At 35.5% G+C, this 13,525-nt stretch overlaps 1 protein-coding gene and 1 long non-coding RNA gene across 2 annotated transcripts in view; both read left to right on the forward strand.

The window, feature by feature from the left end:
* Window positions 1–13,525, forward strand: part of LOC115435299 (zinc finger protein 236-like) — an 84,063-nt gene that overhangs the window by 8,429 nt on the left and 62,109 nt on the right. The window contains 2 exon segments of the mRNA XM_030157614.1: window positions 3,053–3,225; window positions 3,939–3,945. Coding sequence (XP_030013474.1) covers window positions 3,053–3,225; window positions 3,939–3,945 — 180 coding nt within the window.
* Window positions 6,024–9,380, forward strand: LOC115435185 (uncharacterized). The gene is made up of 3 exons (XR_003937667.1): window positions 6,024–6,172; window positions 8,452–8,458; window positions 9,366–9,380. It is a non-coding gene; the product is annotated as an uncharacterized LOC115435185 (long non-coding RNA).

Below are 13,525 nucleotides of genomic sequence, written 5' to 3' on the forward strand. Positions count from 1 at the left end.
AACAATAGATGTAATGAAAAAACGACAATTTCACCAAAACTTTCATTTATTGATTAAAAGTTTTTGTACCAGCAAGAGGTGGTTTTTCAGGCATAGCGTAAATGGTATATCACACAAAACTGCAATGAAAAGACCTTTTTCCGCAACGGTGAATTAAAAAAAAAAAAGGATTATGACAGACGTTACATCAAGAGAAGAAGAAGAGGTTAAACCAAACATGGTGTGGTGTGTGGAAACACCAGGAAACAATCATTTTTTAATTTAGTACGAGATAGAGGGATAATATATAATAATAATGAATATTGTAAATCAACACCATATTTACATTCATTGCAGTATTTATGGAATGACTTCTTGTGTCATCTCGCAATAATAAATAAACAAATCATGACGTTTGTGATTTAATGGAAAAACGAACATTACGCACTTCTGTTTTTTCTTAGTAAATATCGGTAAAGTTTTGCGCAGATATCCAATGGAAAAGCAACCATTGTGTGTAATGCACATGTATAAATGAGTCAGAACTGAGTTGAGGCAGAATATAGTTAAAATTGCACTTATTTTTCTTACTTTTCAGCTTATTCACATGTTTTGTGAAAGGATAGTTTATACATATAAACATTTTCATAATTTAATTTGACTTTTTTTGCGCTAAAACGTAGAGAAAGGTTTGGAGTTGTTAGAATATTTATAGGTTATTATGGTCATTATTTTACTGGACCCTCCCCTGAACTAAAATGACTTTGACAGCCCTGGTTTAGTGTCTTTAAATTGTACTGAAATGTTCATACATTCCAGTGTGAGTCTGGACGTTTTACAGTTTTCATTATGATTTCCAGTTCATTTTCTCAACCTGGACACACTCTGAGTATGTTGTCTTCGATTAACTGTCTGAATGAAATAATGTAAGTACTTGAGGTCCTTCAGTCTGTTTACCCTCCGTTTCTGAGGCTCCGTATAAAGCTCACTTTATCACTTAACTGTCATGTAGAGATGCTGTGTGTGTGGGCGGACTTTCAATATGCTGCTTAAATTCTAATATTCCTGTGTTGCTGTGTGGTTTGTGTAACTGCCTGAGTTCAGGTAACGCAGCCAGTGGCTTCCACCCACATGGTGTTTACATGTAAGGCCCCTGTTAATTTGTGTGGAAGGCTGGATGACTAATGGTGGATGGAGCTGATTCTTCTGTGCCCAGAATCTCAAACAGCTTTTAATATGATGGGGTGAAGAGTCGCTGTGGGTGCATCTGCTCACATACGCTCCGTCATTCCCTGGATTGGATTGAATTGTCTATAAATGGTGCTTGAGATGAACAAATGCTGGTTTCATTCTGAACACAATGTCTATTTGTAATGATCTGAGATGTATTGTGTTTAGTGTGTCAGCTCCTACAGGATGAATGAACAGATGGAATGAGTATATGAATGCATATGTTCTATAATACATCTGCGTCTGATTGAAAAAAAAAAACACCCTATTTATTATGTAACGAATCTGCCATAACTGCCCTTGAAAATACTAATATCATGTAATAGCGCTGACGTGGGCATCCCTCTGGCTGTTGTGTGAACTGAAAGTGTTACAAAATCTGAAAATTAAGATTAATTTACTTAAATACAGTTAAAATTAGATTAATGAGATAGTTGGAGGTTGACATTAACTTGAAACCAGATTGTACTGAAAGTAGCATTAGCAACAAAATCTGTAAAATTAGTTAAATCTGGAGGATGATTCATGTTGATATAATCTGATAATATGACAATAAGTAAATTTATAAATGATGGATGGATGGATGGATGGATGGATGGATGGATGGATGGATGGATGGATGGATAGATAGATAGATAGATAGATAGATAGATAGATAGATAGATAGATAGATAGATAGATAACATTAGCTAACTAGCTAATTTGTTCTTTTGTTATTGTTAGTTGCAAAGTTAAATGTCTCAATAAACATTCACACAAATTTGACTGAATAAATAGAAAATCCACACATTTACTAAAAGTCTTACAAAATCTGAAAATTAAGACAATTTACTTAAATATGCTTAAAATTAGATGAATGAGATAGTTGGATGTTGACATAAAACTTTTTCGTTAGTTTGAAACCAGCTTGTATAAGTAGCGTATGTCAGCTCTTACAGGATGAATGAGTAGACCGAATAACTGTATGAATGCATATATTCTATAATCTGTGTCTGATTGAAAAAAAACAGAAACAGCCTATTTATTATGTAACAGATCTGCCATAACTGCCCTTGAAAATACTAATATCATGTAATAGCGCTGACGTGGGCATCCCTCTGGCTGTTGTGTGAACTGAAAGTGTTACAAAATCTGAAAATTAAGATTCATTTACTTAAATACAGTTAAAATTAGATTAATGAGATAGTTGGAGGTTGACATTAGCTTGAAACCAGATTGTACTGAAAGTAGCATTAGCAACAAAATCTGTAAAGTTAGTTTAATCTGGAGGATGATTCATGTTGATATAATCTGATAATATGACAGTAAGTAAATTTATAAATGATGGATGGATGGATAAATAGATAGATAGATAGATAGATAGATAGATAGATAGATAGATAGATAGATAGATAGATAAACATTAGCTAACTAGCTAATTTGTTCTTTTGTTATTGTTAGTTGCAAAGTTAAATGTCTCAATAAACATTCACACAAATTTGACTGAATAAATAGAAAATCCACACAAGTCTTACAAAATCTGAAAATTAAGACAGTTTACTTAAATATGCTTAAAATTAGATGAATGAGATAGTTGGATGTTGACATAAAACTTTTTCGTTAGCTTGAAACCAGCTCGTCTAAGTAGCATGTGTCAGCTCCTACAGGATGAATGAGCAGACGGAATAAGTGTATGAATGCATATGTTCTATAATCTGCGTCTGTTTGAAAAAAAAAACAAAAACACCCTATTTATTATGTAACAGATCTGCCATAACTGCCCTTGAAAATGCTATTATCATGTAATAGCGCTGACGTGGGCATCCTTCTGGCTGTTGTGTGAACTGACCTTGTCCTCCCACAGGTGAGCGGCCGTTCAAGTGCACACATTGTGGGAAGGCGTTCAACCAGAAGGTGGTGCTGCAGACCCACATGGTGAGACACACCGGAGAGAAACCTCACCTCTGCATGTTCTGCCCGGCCTCGTTCTCCCAGAAGGGGAACCTGCATTCCCACGTCCAGAGGGTTCACTCTGAGGTAAGAGCATCGAACGGTCCCAAAGGCAGATGACGACTTGAACAAACGGACGCATAAAGAAAAATGGTTCCACTGTCCCTGTACGTCAGCGTCATGTTTTATCTGAATCCATCCCCAGTTGAATGTGTGGGGTTCTCAGGTTCTGTTCTATGTTCCAGTCCTGTGGTCTGGATGCAGGATAGAAGTGGGCGGGACTTTCAACTCATTCAATTAAAATACATCGCACTTAAATAGCGCTTTTTTGGACACTCAAAGACGCTTCACAAACAAACAAAACAACAGAACAAAGGGGCTCAAGAAAGTGCTAGTTTGAACAGGTGAGATTTTGTGGAATGATTTGAAGTTTTGTATTGAATCTGAGTTTATGATGTTTTGTGGGAGTGAGTTCCATAGGGATGGGGCGGCTGCAGCGAAGGCTGAATCCCCCAAGGTCTGGTGTTTGAAATCCATATATGACTTCTATCAGTGATTGATAGGAACTAGACTGATATCTGGAACCATTTACATGTTATAAACCATCAACATTTGGACAAATATAAATAAAGGCACATTTTTGTCAAAAAACTAAATTTCTCAAAACTGAACAAACTTTGTAGACATTGTCCCAAGGAAGATACAAATTAGAAATGAATCCGACCAGTAGTTTCAGAAAAGAACATTGTTGAAATCAAGACATTGGTGACCTTGAGTTTTACCCTTCAAGGTCAGTCAAGGTCAAAGGTCATGGACCCAAATGAAAGTCCATATATGACTTCTATCAGTGATCGACAGGAACTATACTGATATCTCTAACCATTTACATGTTATAAACCATCAAAATATGGAACATTAGAAGGAAAAGAACATTTTTAATATTTCCAAAATTCGTCAAAAATCTAAATTTCTCAAAACTGAACGAACTTTGTAGACATTGTCCCAAGGAAGATACAAAATTAGAAATGAATCCAACCAGGAATTTCAGAGAAGAACATTATTGAAATCTCGACATTGGTGACCTTGAGTTTAACCCTTCAAGGTCACTCAAGGTCAAAAGTCATGGACCCAAATGAAAGTCCATATATGACTTCTATCAGTGATCAACAGGAACAATATCGGTATCTGTAACAATTTACATGTTATAAACCATCAAAACATGGACCATTATAAGGAGAGGCACATTTTTAATATTTAAAAAATTCATCAAAAATCAAAGTTTCTCAAAACTGAACAAACTTTGTAGACATTGTCCCAAGGCAAATGCATATAAAATTAGAAATGAATCCAAGCAGTAGTTTCAGAAGAGAACATTGTTGAAATCTAGACATTGGTGACCTTGAGTTTGACCCTTCAAGGTCAAAGGTCATGGACCCAAATGAAAGTCCATATATGACTTCTATCAGTGATCAATAGGAACTATATTTGTAGCAGCCCTTGGCATCAATGAAACGGCGCTGAGTTCATCTGGTACAAATCTTTATTTCATCATCGAGCACCGTGAAACTAAAACACAAACATTTGTACATAAGTTATTTTGCAAAGTTTACTTAGGTTACATTTTCTTTAAAAGCACAGACATTATTACAATCAAACAAAACATATTACTATCGACCAGTGACATAAAAAGTACAGTCATGTTGAAATGTGATGACACATCTGTCACTGGGTTTTAGAAACTGTTATCAGCTCAGACCAAAGAATCCTGACCAGACAAAACCTGCTCTGGAGCTTCATATGGAAAACTCATATCGGTGTGAATTGGTGAATCTCAACATGACTGATGGCGTTGTCTGTGACACTGCCTGTCAGGTCACCAGTGGATGGGTTTAGAAGTTCTGTTACCAACTGTCAGCTCGTTGAAATGTTGAAAAGTTTCAGATGGAGGTAAAAACTGCCCCTGGGAACAGATGGAGATCTGCTGTCAGGAGTTTAAGGCACATATTCTGTATCAGCCTCTGGGTTTTCTGTCAAAGCTCCTCTGGATGGATGGATGGATGGATGGATGGATGGATGGGTGGGTGGGTGGATGGATGGATGGATGGATGGATGGATGATGGATAGATAGATAGATAGATAGATAGATAGATAGATAGATAGATAGATAGATAGATAGATAGGATTAACTAACTAGCTAATTTAGCCTTTTGTTATTGTCAAAGTTAAATGTCTCTAACCTACACATTGACTAAAAGTGTTACAAAATCTGAAAATTAAGATTAATTTACTTAAATACATTTAAAATCAGATTAATGAAATAGTTGGAGGTTAACATTAGTTTGAAACCAGCTAGTATTGAAAGTAGCATTAGCGAACATTAGCAACAAAATCTGTAAAGTTAGTTAAATCTGGAAGATGATTAGTGTTAATATAATCTGATAATTTGACAAATAAATAAATTTATAGATAGATTGAGCAGCTAACTAGCTAATTTAGCCTTTTGTTATTGTTAAATGTCTCAGTAAACATTCACACAAATTTGACTGAAAAAATAGAAAATATTAGCTAAAAGTCTTACAAAATCTGAAAATAAAGATTAATTTTCTTAAATATGCTTGAAATTAAATTAATGAGATAGTTGGATGTTGACAAAACTTTTTCATTAGCTTGAAACCAGCTAGTAGAAGTAGCATTAGCGAATATTTGCTAACATTAGCGACAAAATCTGGAAAATTGGTTAAATCTGGAAGATGATTAATGCTAATATATTCTGATAATATGACAGTAAATCGGTTTATAAATGACAGATAGATATTTAAACCGACTACTACCCTGACTCACAGGGAATAAATGTGTTTAAGTATCTGTCTGTTCTCCTCTGAGGCTCATAAAATGCTGCCTTCACATGCTGTTGGGAGGATGAGCCTTTCCACTTATGAATTTAAAATTACCAGTGTGTTGTGTTCAAGTGCTTTTGTTGTCGTAGCAAAATGAAAAATGTCTGACACACAATTCTTCGTGACCTGTTACTTGGGTATAATAGTTTTGGATGTGTTAATTCATCTGATAGAGTATTTTTTTCATTCATTCATTCATCTGCTGAACTTTATCCTTGAGAGGGTCATAGGGACATATATACACTGACATAGAGACGAACAACCAATCACTCATAATCACACCTATGGGCAATTTAGCTTCATCAATTCACCTATTAGTGCATGTCTTTGGAAACCAGAGTACGCGTAGAGATCCCACATACACAGGGAGAACATACAAACTCCACTTTTGTTTGGTAAAATAGTTGTTTTGTAAATTATGTCATACTATAAATGTGCAAAATCATCATCTAACAACAGCAGAATGTTAACGAAAGCATTATTTATGGTTTGCCATTAATGCCTCATTGTTCTCCACCACGTTGAAAAGGTCAAAGGTTATTTTCATCTCTTGTATCAAATTTTTTGCCAGTTCCCCAGTGGAAAATACAACATGAGGGGGCGCTCATGTGCAGTTTTTGAGTTTGTAACTAGTATTTTCTAGTGCTGCCGCTAACGACTAATCTTTCAACTAATTTTTACGATAAGTCGTCTAATCCGATGAATCAAATGAATGAATGGATGTTGATATATGAGTGATGCATATTTCATTTTTATTATATATTTTTATAGTTATTATCACTATTTATTACTATTACTATTTATGAGTCCGTATCCTGATAGTGCACCTACATTTCATTGTACATTCTATATCATGACAATAAAGTATCTTATCTTATCTTATCTTATCTTATCTTACCTTATCTTAATCTAAACGAGTAATTAAAAAAAAAAAAAAATTAAGTGTTTGTTATTTTGTTGTGTTTATTTTAGGGGTGGGGGCGTGTTCAAACTTAAGATACGTATAAGAAGGTTTTTTTTTTCTCTCTCTCTTTCTTTCTCTCTCTCACCGCAACATACCCATAGCTTTTCTATGGCCGCGGTCGCAGGGAGATCCCATTCCTACTGCGTTTGAGTCAGGAGAGGGAGACCAAAAATAAATAGACAGTCAATAGTAAAACAACATGTCGACTAAAAAAATTGCTGTCGATTACCTTGACTCAAGGTTCTAATAGTTTTGGATTTTTCATTATAGTGTAGTTTTATTTAGTTTTGACTTTTTTTTCTCTAATTCAGTTAGTTTTAATTCGTTTTTTAGAGCAGGTTTGCTAGTTTTTATTAGTTTCATTTTTTTCTAAATGCTTAGTTTTAGTTTAGTTTTAGTTTTGTCGTATCTTTTCTCTTCTTCTCCGTCGTATTCAAATAAATCCCAGACAGGACTCTGCTGCTTTCTCCCATCTTTAGTCTCTATGTTTCCAGGTAGAGTGGGGACCTGAAGACGACTGGAAACCACAAGTGACGGGCCGTTAAATATCATATGGTGCCAGTAGATAAAATTGCTCGAGCGAAATAAATCCATTTCATATCAATCCGACATTGACAAAGACGAAAACAAAGGGGATTTTAGCCATAATTTTTTATCCGTTTTAGTTAGTTTTGTAAGCACACAATACAGTTTCAGTTAATTATCTTTTTTTCTTTTAATTATAGTTTTTATTTATTTCAGTTAACGAAAATGTTTTTACAATTGTAGTTTTCGTCATTTCGTTAGTTTTTGTTAACAATAATCGCCGCAGCACTAGTATTTTCCATAATTCCTATAGCACGTGAAGGCAGCATTAGTGTCTCCCTGCCGGTGTTAAAGCAAATGTGTCTTTAAGGACATGGTGTCAACTGTCTCCTTTATGAACCCTATCACCTCTTAAACAATTCGAGTCATTGCACCTGTGCTCTCCTTATCCCGCTGCATATTTTAAAGCTGAAAAGGCTACAGTCAGAACAGAAGTGCAGAGGTTATCAGTGTGGAGGTGATGCATCATCTCAGCAGGTCTAATGAACTGTGCATTGAAAGTAGATGGAAGTTTCATCTTATCTCCTCGTCTGTCTTCATTTTGTTCAGAGCTTTAGAATCAAATCCTTCTGACAACAGTGATTAAAGTTCTGCCTTTTTGATATAATTCCTCCGTCTTTCATTTTTGTTTGAGAACAGACAACACAGATTTGTTTTTTCATGACAAAAATCGCATTCCTTACTAAACATCTGAGTCCTAAATCTAAGATCAATGATCATTTAGTTTTAGTTGATGCGAGATTAACTCTCTATTTGTAGAGGTTTTTGCCTGTTTTCATTTTTCTGGATATGCTTGTGTTACTTTTTAAAGTAAAACTACACTATATGGACAAAAGTATTGGGACACATCACGTCTACAGCTGTAAGATCTTTTGTTCATTGTGATTTGAGATAAAAACATCTGTATTTCCTTGAATTGTAATGTTAGATTTTTCTTCCTCAGTGAGATGTGGAGAAAGTAGATGGTTAGTTGTGGTAGAAAATTATTATTTACAGTCAGAACAGGAAAAATATTATAGAAATTTAGTGGAAGAACATTTAAAATCAGAGTCAGGGAAAAACAAAACAAAACAAAATCAATGTTGACAGAGTTCATAGGTGATTTCATGAAGATTATTTAGTGATTCAATGACATTCAGACTGGATTTTGTATCAGGAGAAAATATGCTTTATATTTACCGTATGACAACATAATGTACGGTTACAGTCAGATGTTTCTAAACTATATGGACAAAAGTATTGGGACACATCATGTCTACAGCTGTAAGATGTCCTGTTTATGAGGATAGGACTAAGAACATTAATATTTTCTTAAGTTTAATGGTAGATTTTTCTTCTAAATGAGGTTTGAAGAAAGCAGATGGTTAGTTGTGGTAGAAAATTATTATTTACAGTCAGTGCAGGAAAAATATTTTAAAAATTAAGCGGAAGAACATTTAAAATTATAGTCATAGATTTAAAAAACAAAAAACAAAATCAACATTGAAAGAAATTAAGTAAAATCATCTCTGAGTCATTTTAGAAACAAAGATAATAATTTAACCCAAACTAACCAATGTAATGATATTTATCCAATAATATAAAATTATATTCTGACATTAGTCATTATTGTTTTCTATCCCACACCCCTGTTAGAAAAGAAAGACCTGAATCCAACGCGTCCACAGGCTTTTATCCATAAGGTGCAGGTTTGATGTTACAGATTTATGTCTTTCACAACAGTGTTTGTCAGATGCTAATGAGATGTTTGGAACTGCACACAGATGAAACACTGTACATAGGTTTTGGTTTCTGCACCATTTCTTTTATGCTGGTTGTTGTTCATGATTTTTCCTGTCCCCCCGCTCCCCCCCGCTCCTCCTCACATTAAATTGCCAGCCCACTGCTCTTTACTTTCAATGCAGTAGGACGCCTTACCTTATTGTTTTGTCGGGAAAGGAATGAGTGAAAATCCCGGCTCTTTATTCTTCATTTGGTTCACCCTTCACAGTGGTCCACTTTAAGGAGCCCGGCTGCTTTATCCTCTAAAATGAGCCCATGTTTAGGTTTGCTTTGGCACGATTGTCCTATTCCCCTAAATGTATGTGTGTGGGCAGATATGAGAGTGCATTTTGTGGAGGTTTTAAATTCATCTCATTAATCTGTGTAATGCTAATGTTGGGAATAGCTCCAGGTTGATGATGTTTCCAATACGTGGCTGCACTTCAGCCTCTTTCTGAATCCTCTCCATCACTGCAGAGGCGATGGATCCCTGTGATTGGATATCGCACCAGGCTCAGCATGTATTTTAGCCCAAAGGTAACAAAAGCCTTAAAGGATAAAAGATGTTTTGTTCCTGCACAGCGGTCTCCCCCTCATTCTGTTGCCGCTGTCGGATGAAAAATGCATTTGCTTGTGATTTTGTCAGAGTTGTTTGAAATCTGAAGAAACAGCTGAGATTGTCTTTCAGCCAAATTTACATTATTGAGGTGGATTGAAGGCATGTGGGTTATTGTTTGTCAGGTAAAACTACACATTAGTATACCAAACTGTCACAGTTACTGCACAATACTATACAATTCTAAATAATCCACATACTTTACAAGATATGCTTCAACTACAGTTGTGTGTAAAAGTCGGATTCCACCTTTATCTTTGTGGGTTTTTCAGGGTTAAATTACCACACTTATTTATTTCTCATTCTCTTTTGTTCACATACAACAAGAAAACACAGGAAATATATGCAAAGTCACAAACAATTCTAAACATCTGACGTCTGTTGAATGAAACCTGGTTATTATGTTAATTTTTTTTCATTTTGTCAATTTAACTTGTTCATTTTGATGATTTTTTGGTAATTTTTTTTATTAATTTGTTGATTTTGTTGATTATTTTGTTCATTTTTGGATTATTTCGTTGTTTTTTAGATTATTTTGCTCACTTTGTTCATTTGTTTCTGTTCATTTTTGCTCCATTTTGCTTTATTTTGTTTGTTACTATTATAAAACCTCTGTAAATTAATGCTATAAATCTCACACCGTCTGAACTAAAGGGTTAAAGACACGTTAAATACAACCACTGTGGTTTGTAGAAGTTTTTAACCTGAAACTGTATTTTTTTCTGCTCTTCGTCCTTCATATAAATCAGATTGGATCTATATGTGTGGATATTAGAACTTTTACACAGAACTGTATGTTGTTTAACACCACCTGAAGGAAAGTCCTGCTTTAGGCTCATATCTTTCGAAACGCCAAGAAAAGCTCCCACACACTGTCTTTTTCATTTCTTTTCATTTTGATACGAGGCTTTCAACCATGTTTCACTATCCATCATCCGAGGACTGAAACATATTAAAGATAAATGAAACGCTGTGTGGGAGCTTTTCTTATTATTTCCAGATTTTAGCCTCTGTCGTATCAAGGTGTGAAGAGATTTATTCCAAATATTAGGTGTAAATGTTAATACACGATCAAAAAGACACACAAAACAGCAGAAACACATGCTTATAAAACTTTTTTTTTCTTGCAGTGATGTTTGGTTTTCATTTAGCGTTTAATTAAGTCTGAACTGAAAGGCTCTCAGTTAATTCACTGTGGTGAACAGTTAAGTCAAGTGAATGAACCAATCAGATGTTTGTTTATCAGTGGGGTTTTTTTCCACATCTGTTATGTTTACACTTCATCTGGAACTAAAGGGTTTCTGTTTGGAAGTGAAACGCTGCAGTCGGGGTCCCAGCCGACCAAATGACCCACTGATCACATCTCCATCACTTTTTAAACACTCGCTCTTCATCCTTTTCCCACAATATGTTCCGCTGAATTGAAGCCCTGACTTTTTTTTTTTTTACCTGATTGATAACATGATTGTGTAGTCCATGCTAAAAGCCCATGATGGAGCTGGTTGATTGAATTACTGTTGGAGAGCCAAACAGCAGGCCCATTTGAATAATGCATCTAATTTTCACAAGTGTACTTGAGCTTTTTTCTTTCCAGATAGACTTGTCCTTATTATTGGCTGGCTTTATGAATAAATATGGTCAGGTGTTATTTCATCAGCAGATGCATATTTAGGAGCCGTGGGAGTGAAGTCTTCATGGATCAACGTGGTGGAATAAATGTTTCCATCGTGTTGGACGTGGCAGGGTGGTGTTTTTGTGTTGGTGACAATATCTGCATTCAACGAGGGTTCACAAGTCAGTCATCACAGATTCAGGGGCCAAGAAGGGATTATGACCAAAAGGATGGCATTTGAACAAGAACAGCATCAACTGAACACTGAACTATGGATGAATGGATGGTGTTTGGGTGGATGGATGGATGGATGGATGGACTATGTTCGGATGGATGGATGGATTGATGGGCAGTGTTTGGATGGATGGATGGATGGATGGACTATGTTGGGATGGATGGATGGATGGATGGGCAGTGTTTGGATGGATGGATGGATGGATGGATGGATTATTTGTGGATGGATGGATGGATGGATGGACTATGTTTGGATGGATGGATGGATGGATGATCAGCACCAGTCATATCATATATCATATCATATCATATCATATCATATCATATCATATCATATCATATCACAAGCACAGAACATTCTAAGATAATAATCAGTAATAAATAATAAAGCGTATATATGATAATATACATTTACAAATACTGTATAGACCCAGAAATGCATTTATTGTCCTCTGTAGGGAAAAGAGTTTCACAGCTTTACTGAAAAACAAACAAAATAAAACTAACCATGTATCTGTAAAAACTGTTGCATTAAGCTGTTTTTCAATCAAGACAATTATTTAATGTAAAAAAGCCAAATGTTTTACTTTACTAACTGTAAGTAGAACACAGGAAAAATACTGACTATACACATGAACCCATGACATAATGACAGTGACCTTTAGTTTCCAGTTCCACTCAGTCCTCCGTCTGTGTGGATCAGATGAGAATTTAAACTAGAACTGCTGTAATGGAACCGTGTCCTTCTGGTTCCAGGTGGATGGTTCCATTCTGTTCAGTTCCAGTTCAACCTAAACTGTGTATGACAGTCTGTTCCTGTGGTGACGGTCCTGTATGCTTTATTTTTGAATCCAGCCTCTTCCTCTTCCATCTGCGCTGCTCCACTTGAGCCACTCTCACAGACACTTTCATCTTCAGGACCAAATGTGGCAGATGCATCAAAGATAGTTCTTCCATTCCATTTTTTTTAATATACATACATGCATCTGCACATATACACTCCATATTCCTATTTTCAGAGATTACCAAATGAATTTAAAAAAAAACAAATAATAAATAATATGAAAAAAATAAGGGAACAGTTTACTAAAATTAAGTTAAAATAGCATAACATAAGCCACAAAATGAACAAAACTGATGAAAATTTTTTTTGAAAAGACAAGAAAATTAATTGTTATTGTGTGTGCTGCAGGTGCTGCTAAGTTTATTAGCATGACGACAACAAAATCTGCCATCTTCTTCTTCTTTTTCTTCTTCTTTTTCTTCTTCTACTTCTTTTTCTTCACCTCCTCCTCTTCCTCCTTCTTCTTCTCCTTCTTCTTCTTCTTGTGTTTATGTTTGTACTCAGTGCACTGAAGGAGGACCTCCTGCACATGCTCAGTGCATTCTTCTGTGGTTTGAGTGTATCCTGCCATAGGCTTGTCTGTGTTTTGTACAGCGCCACATATAGGTGTGGCATACGTATTACACGTTTAACCCAGTTGGACGTTTCACCCTTGATGCACATATTTATGGAAACCATACGAGTACGGACCACAAACTGTTAGAATCTGCAAAGACCAGGTACCTGGTCCCCTGTCCTTGTCCTGTACCCGGATAGGCTCAGTCTACACAGGACAGAACCAGGACACTGACTGGATCTGAGCCAAATAATAAGAATAAATGGTGATAAATCACTTCATAATGATTAAATATAGAGAAAAGATGAATTGTTAAGT

The sequence above is a fragment of the Sphaeramia orbicularis genome, chromosome 16 (assembly GCF_902148855.1).
Source record: "Sphaeramia orbicularis chromosome 16, fSphaOr1.1, whole genome shotgun sequence".
NCBI classification, from domain to species: Eukaryota; Metazoa; Chordata; class Actinopteri; order Kurtiformes; family Apogonidae; genus Sphaeramia; species Sphaeramia orbicularis.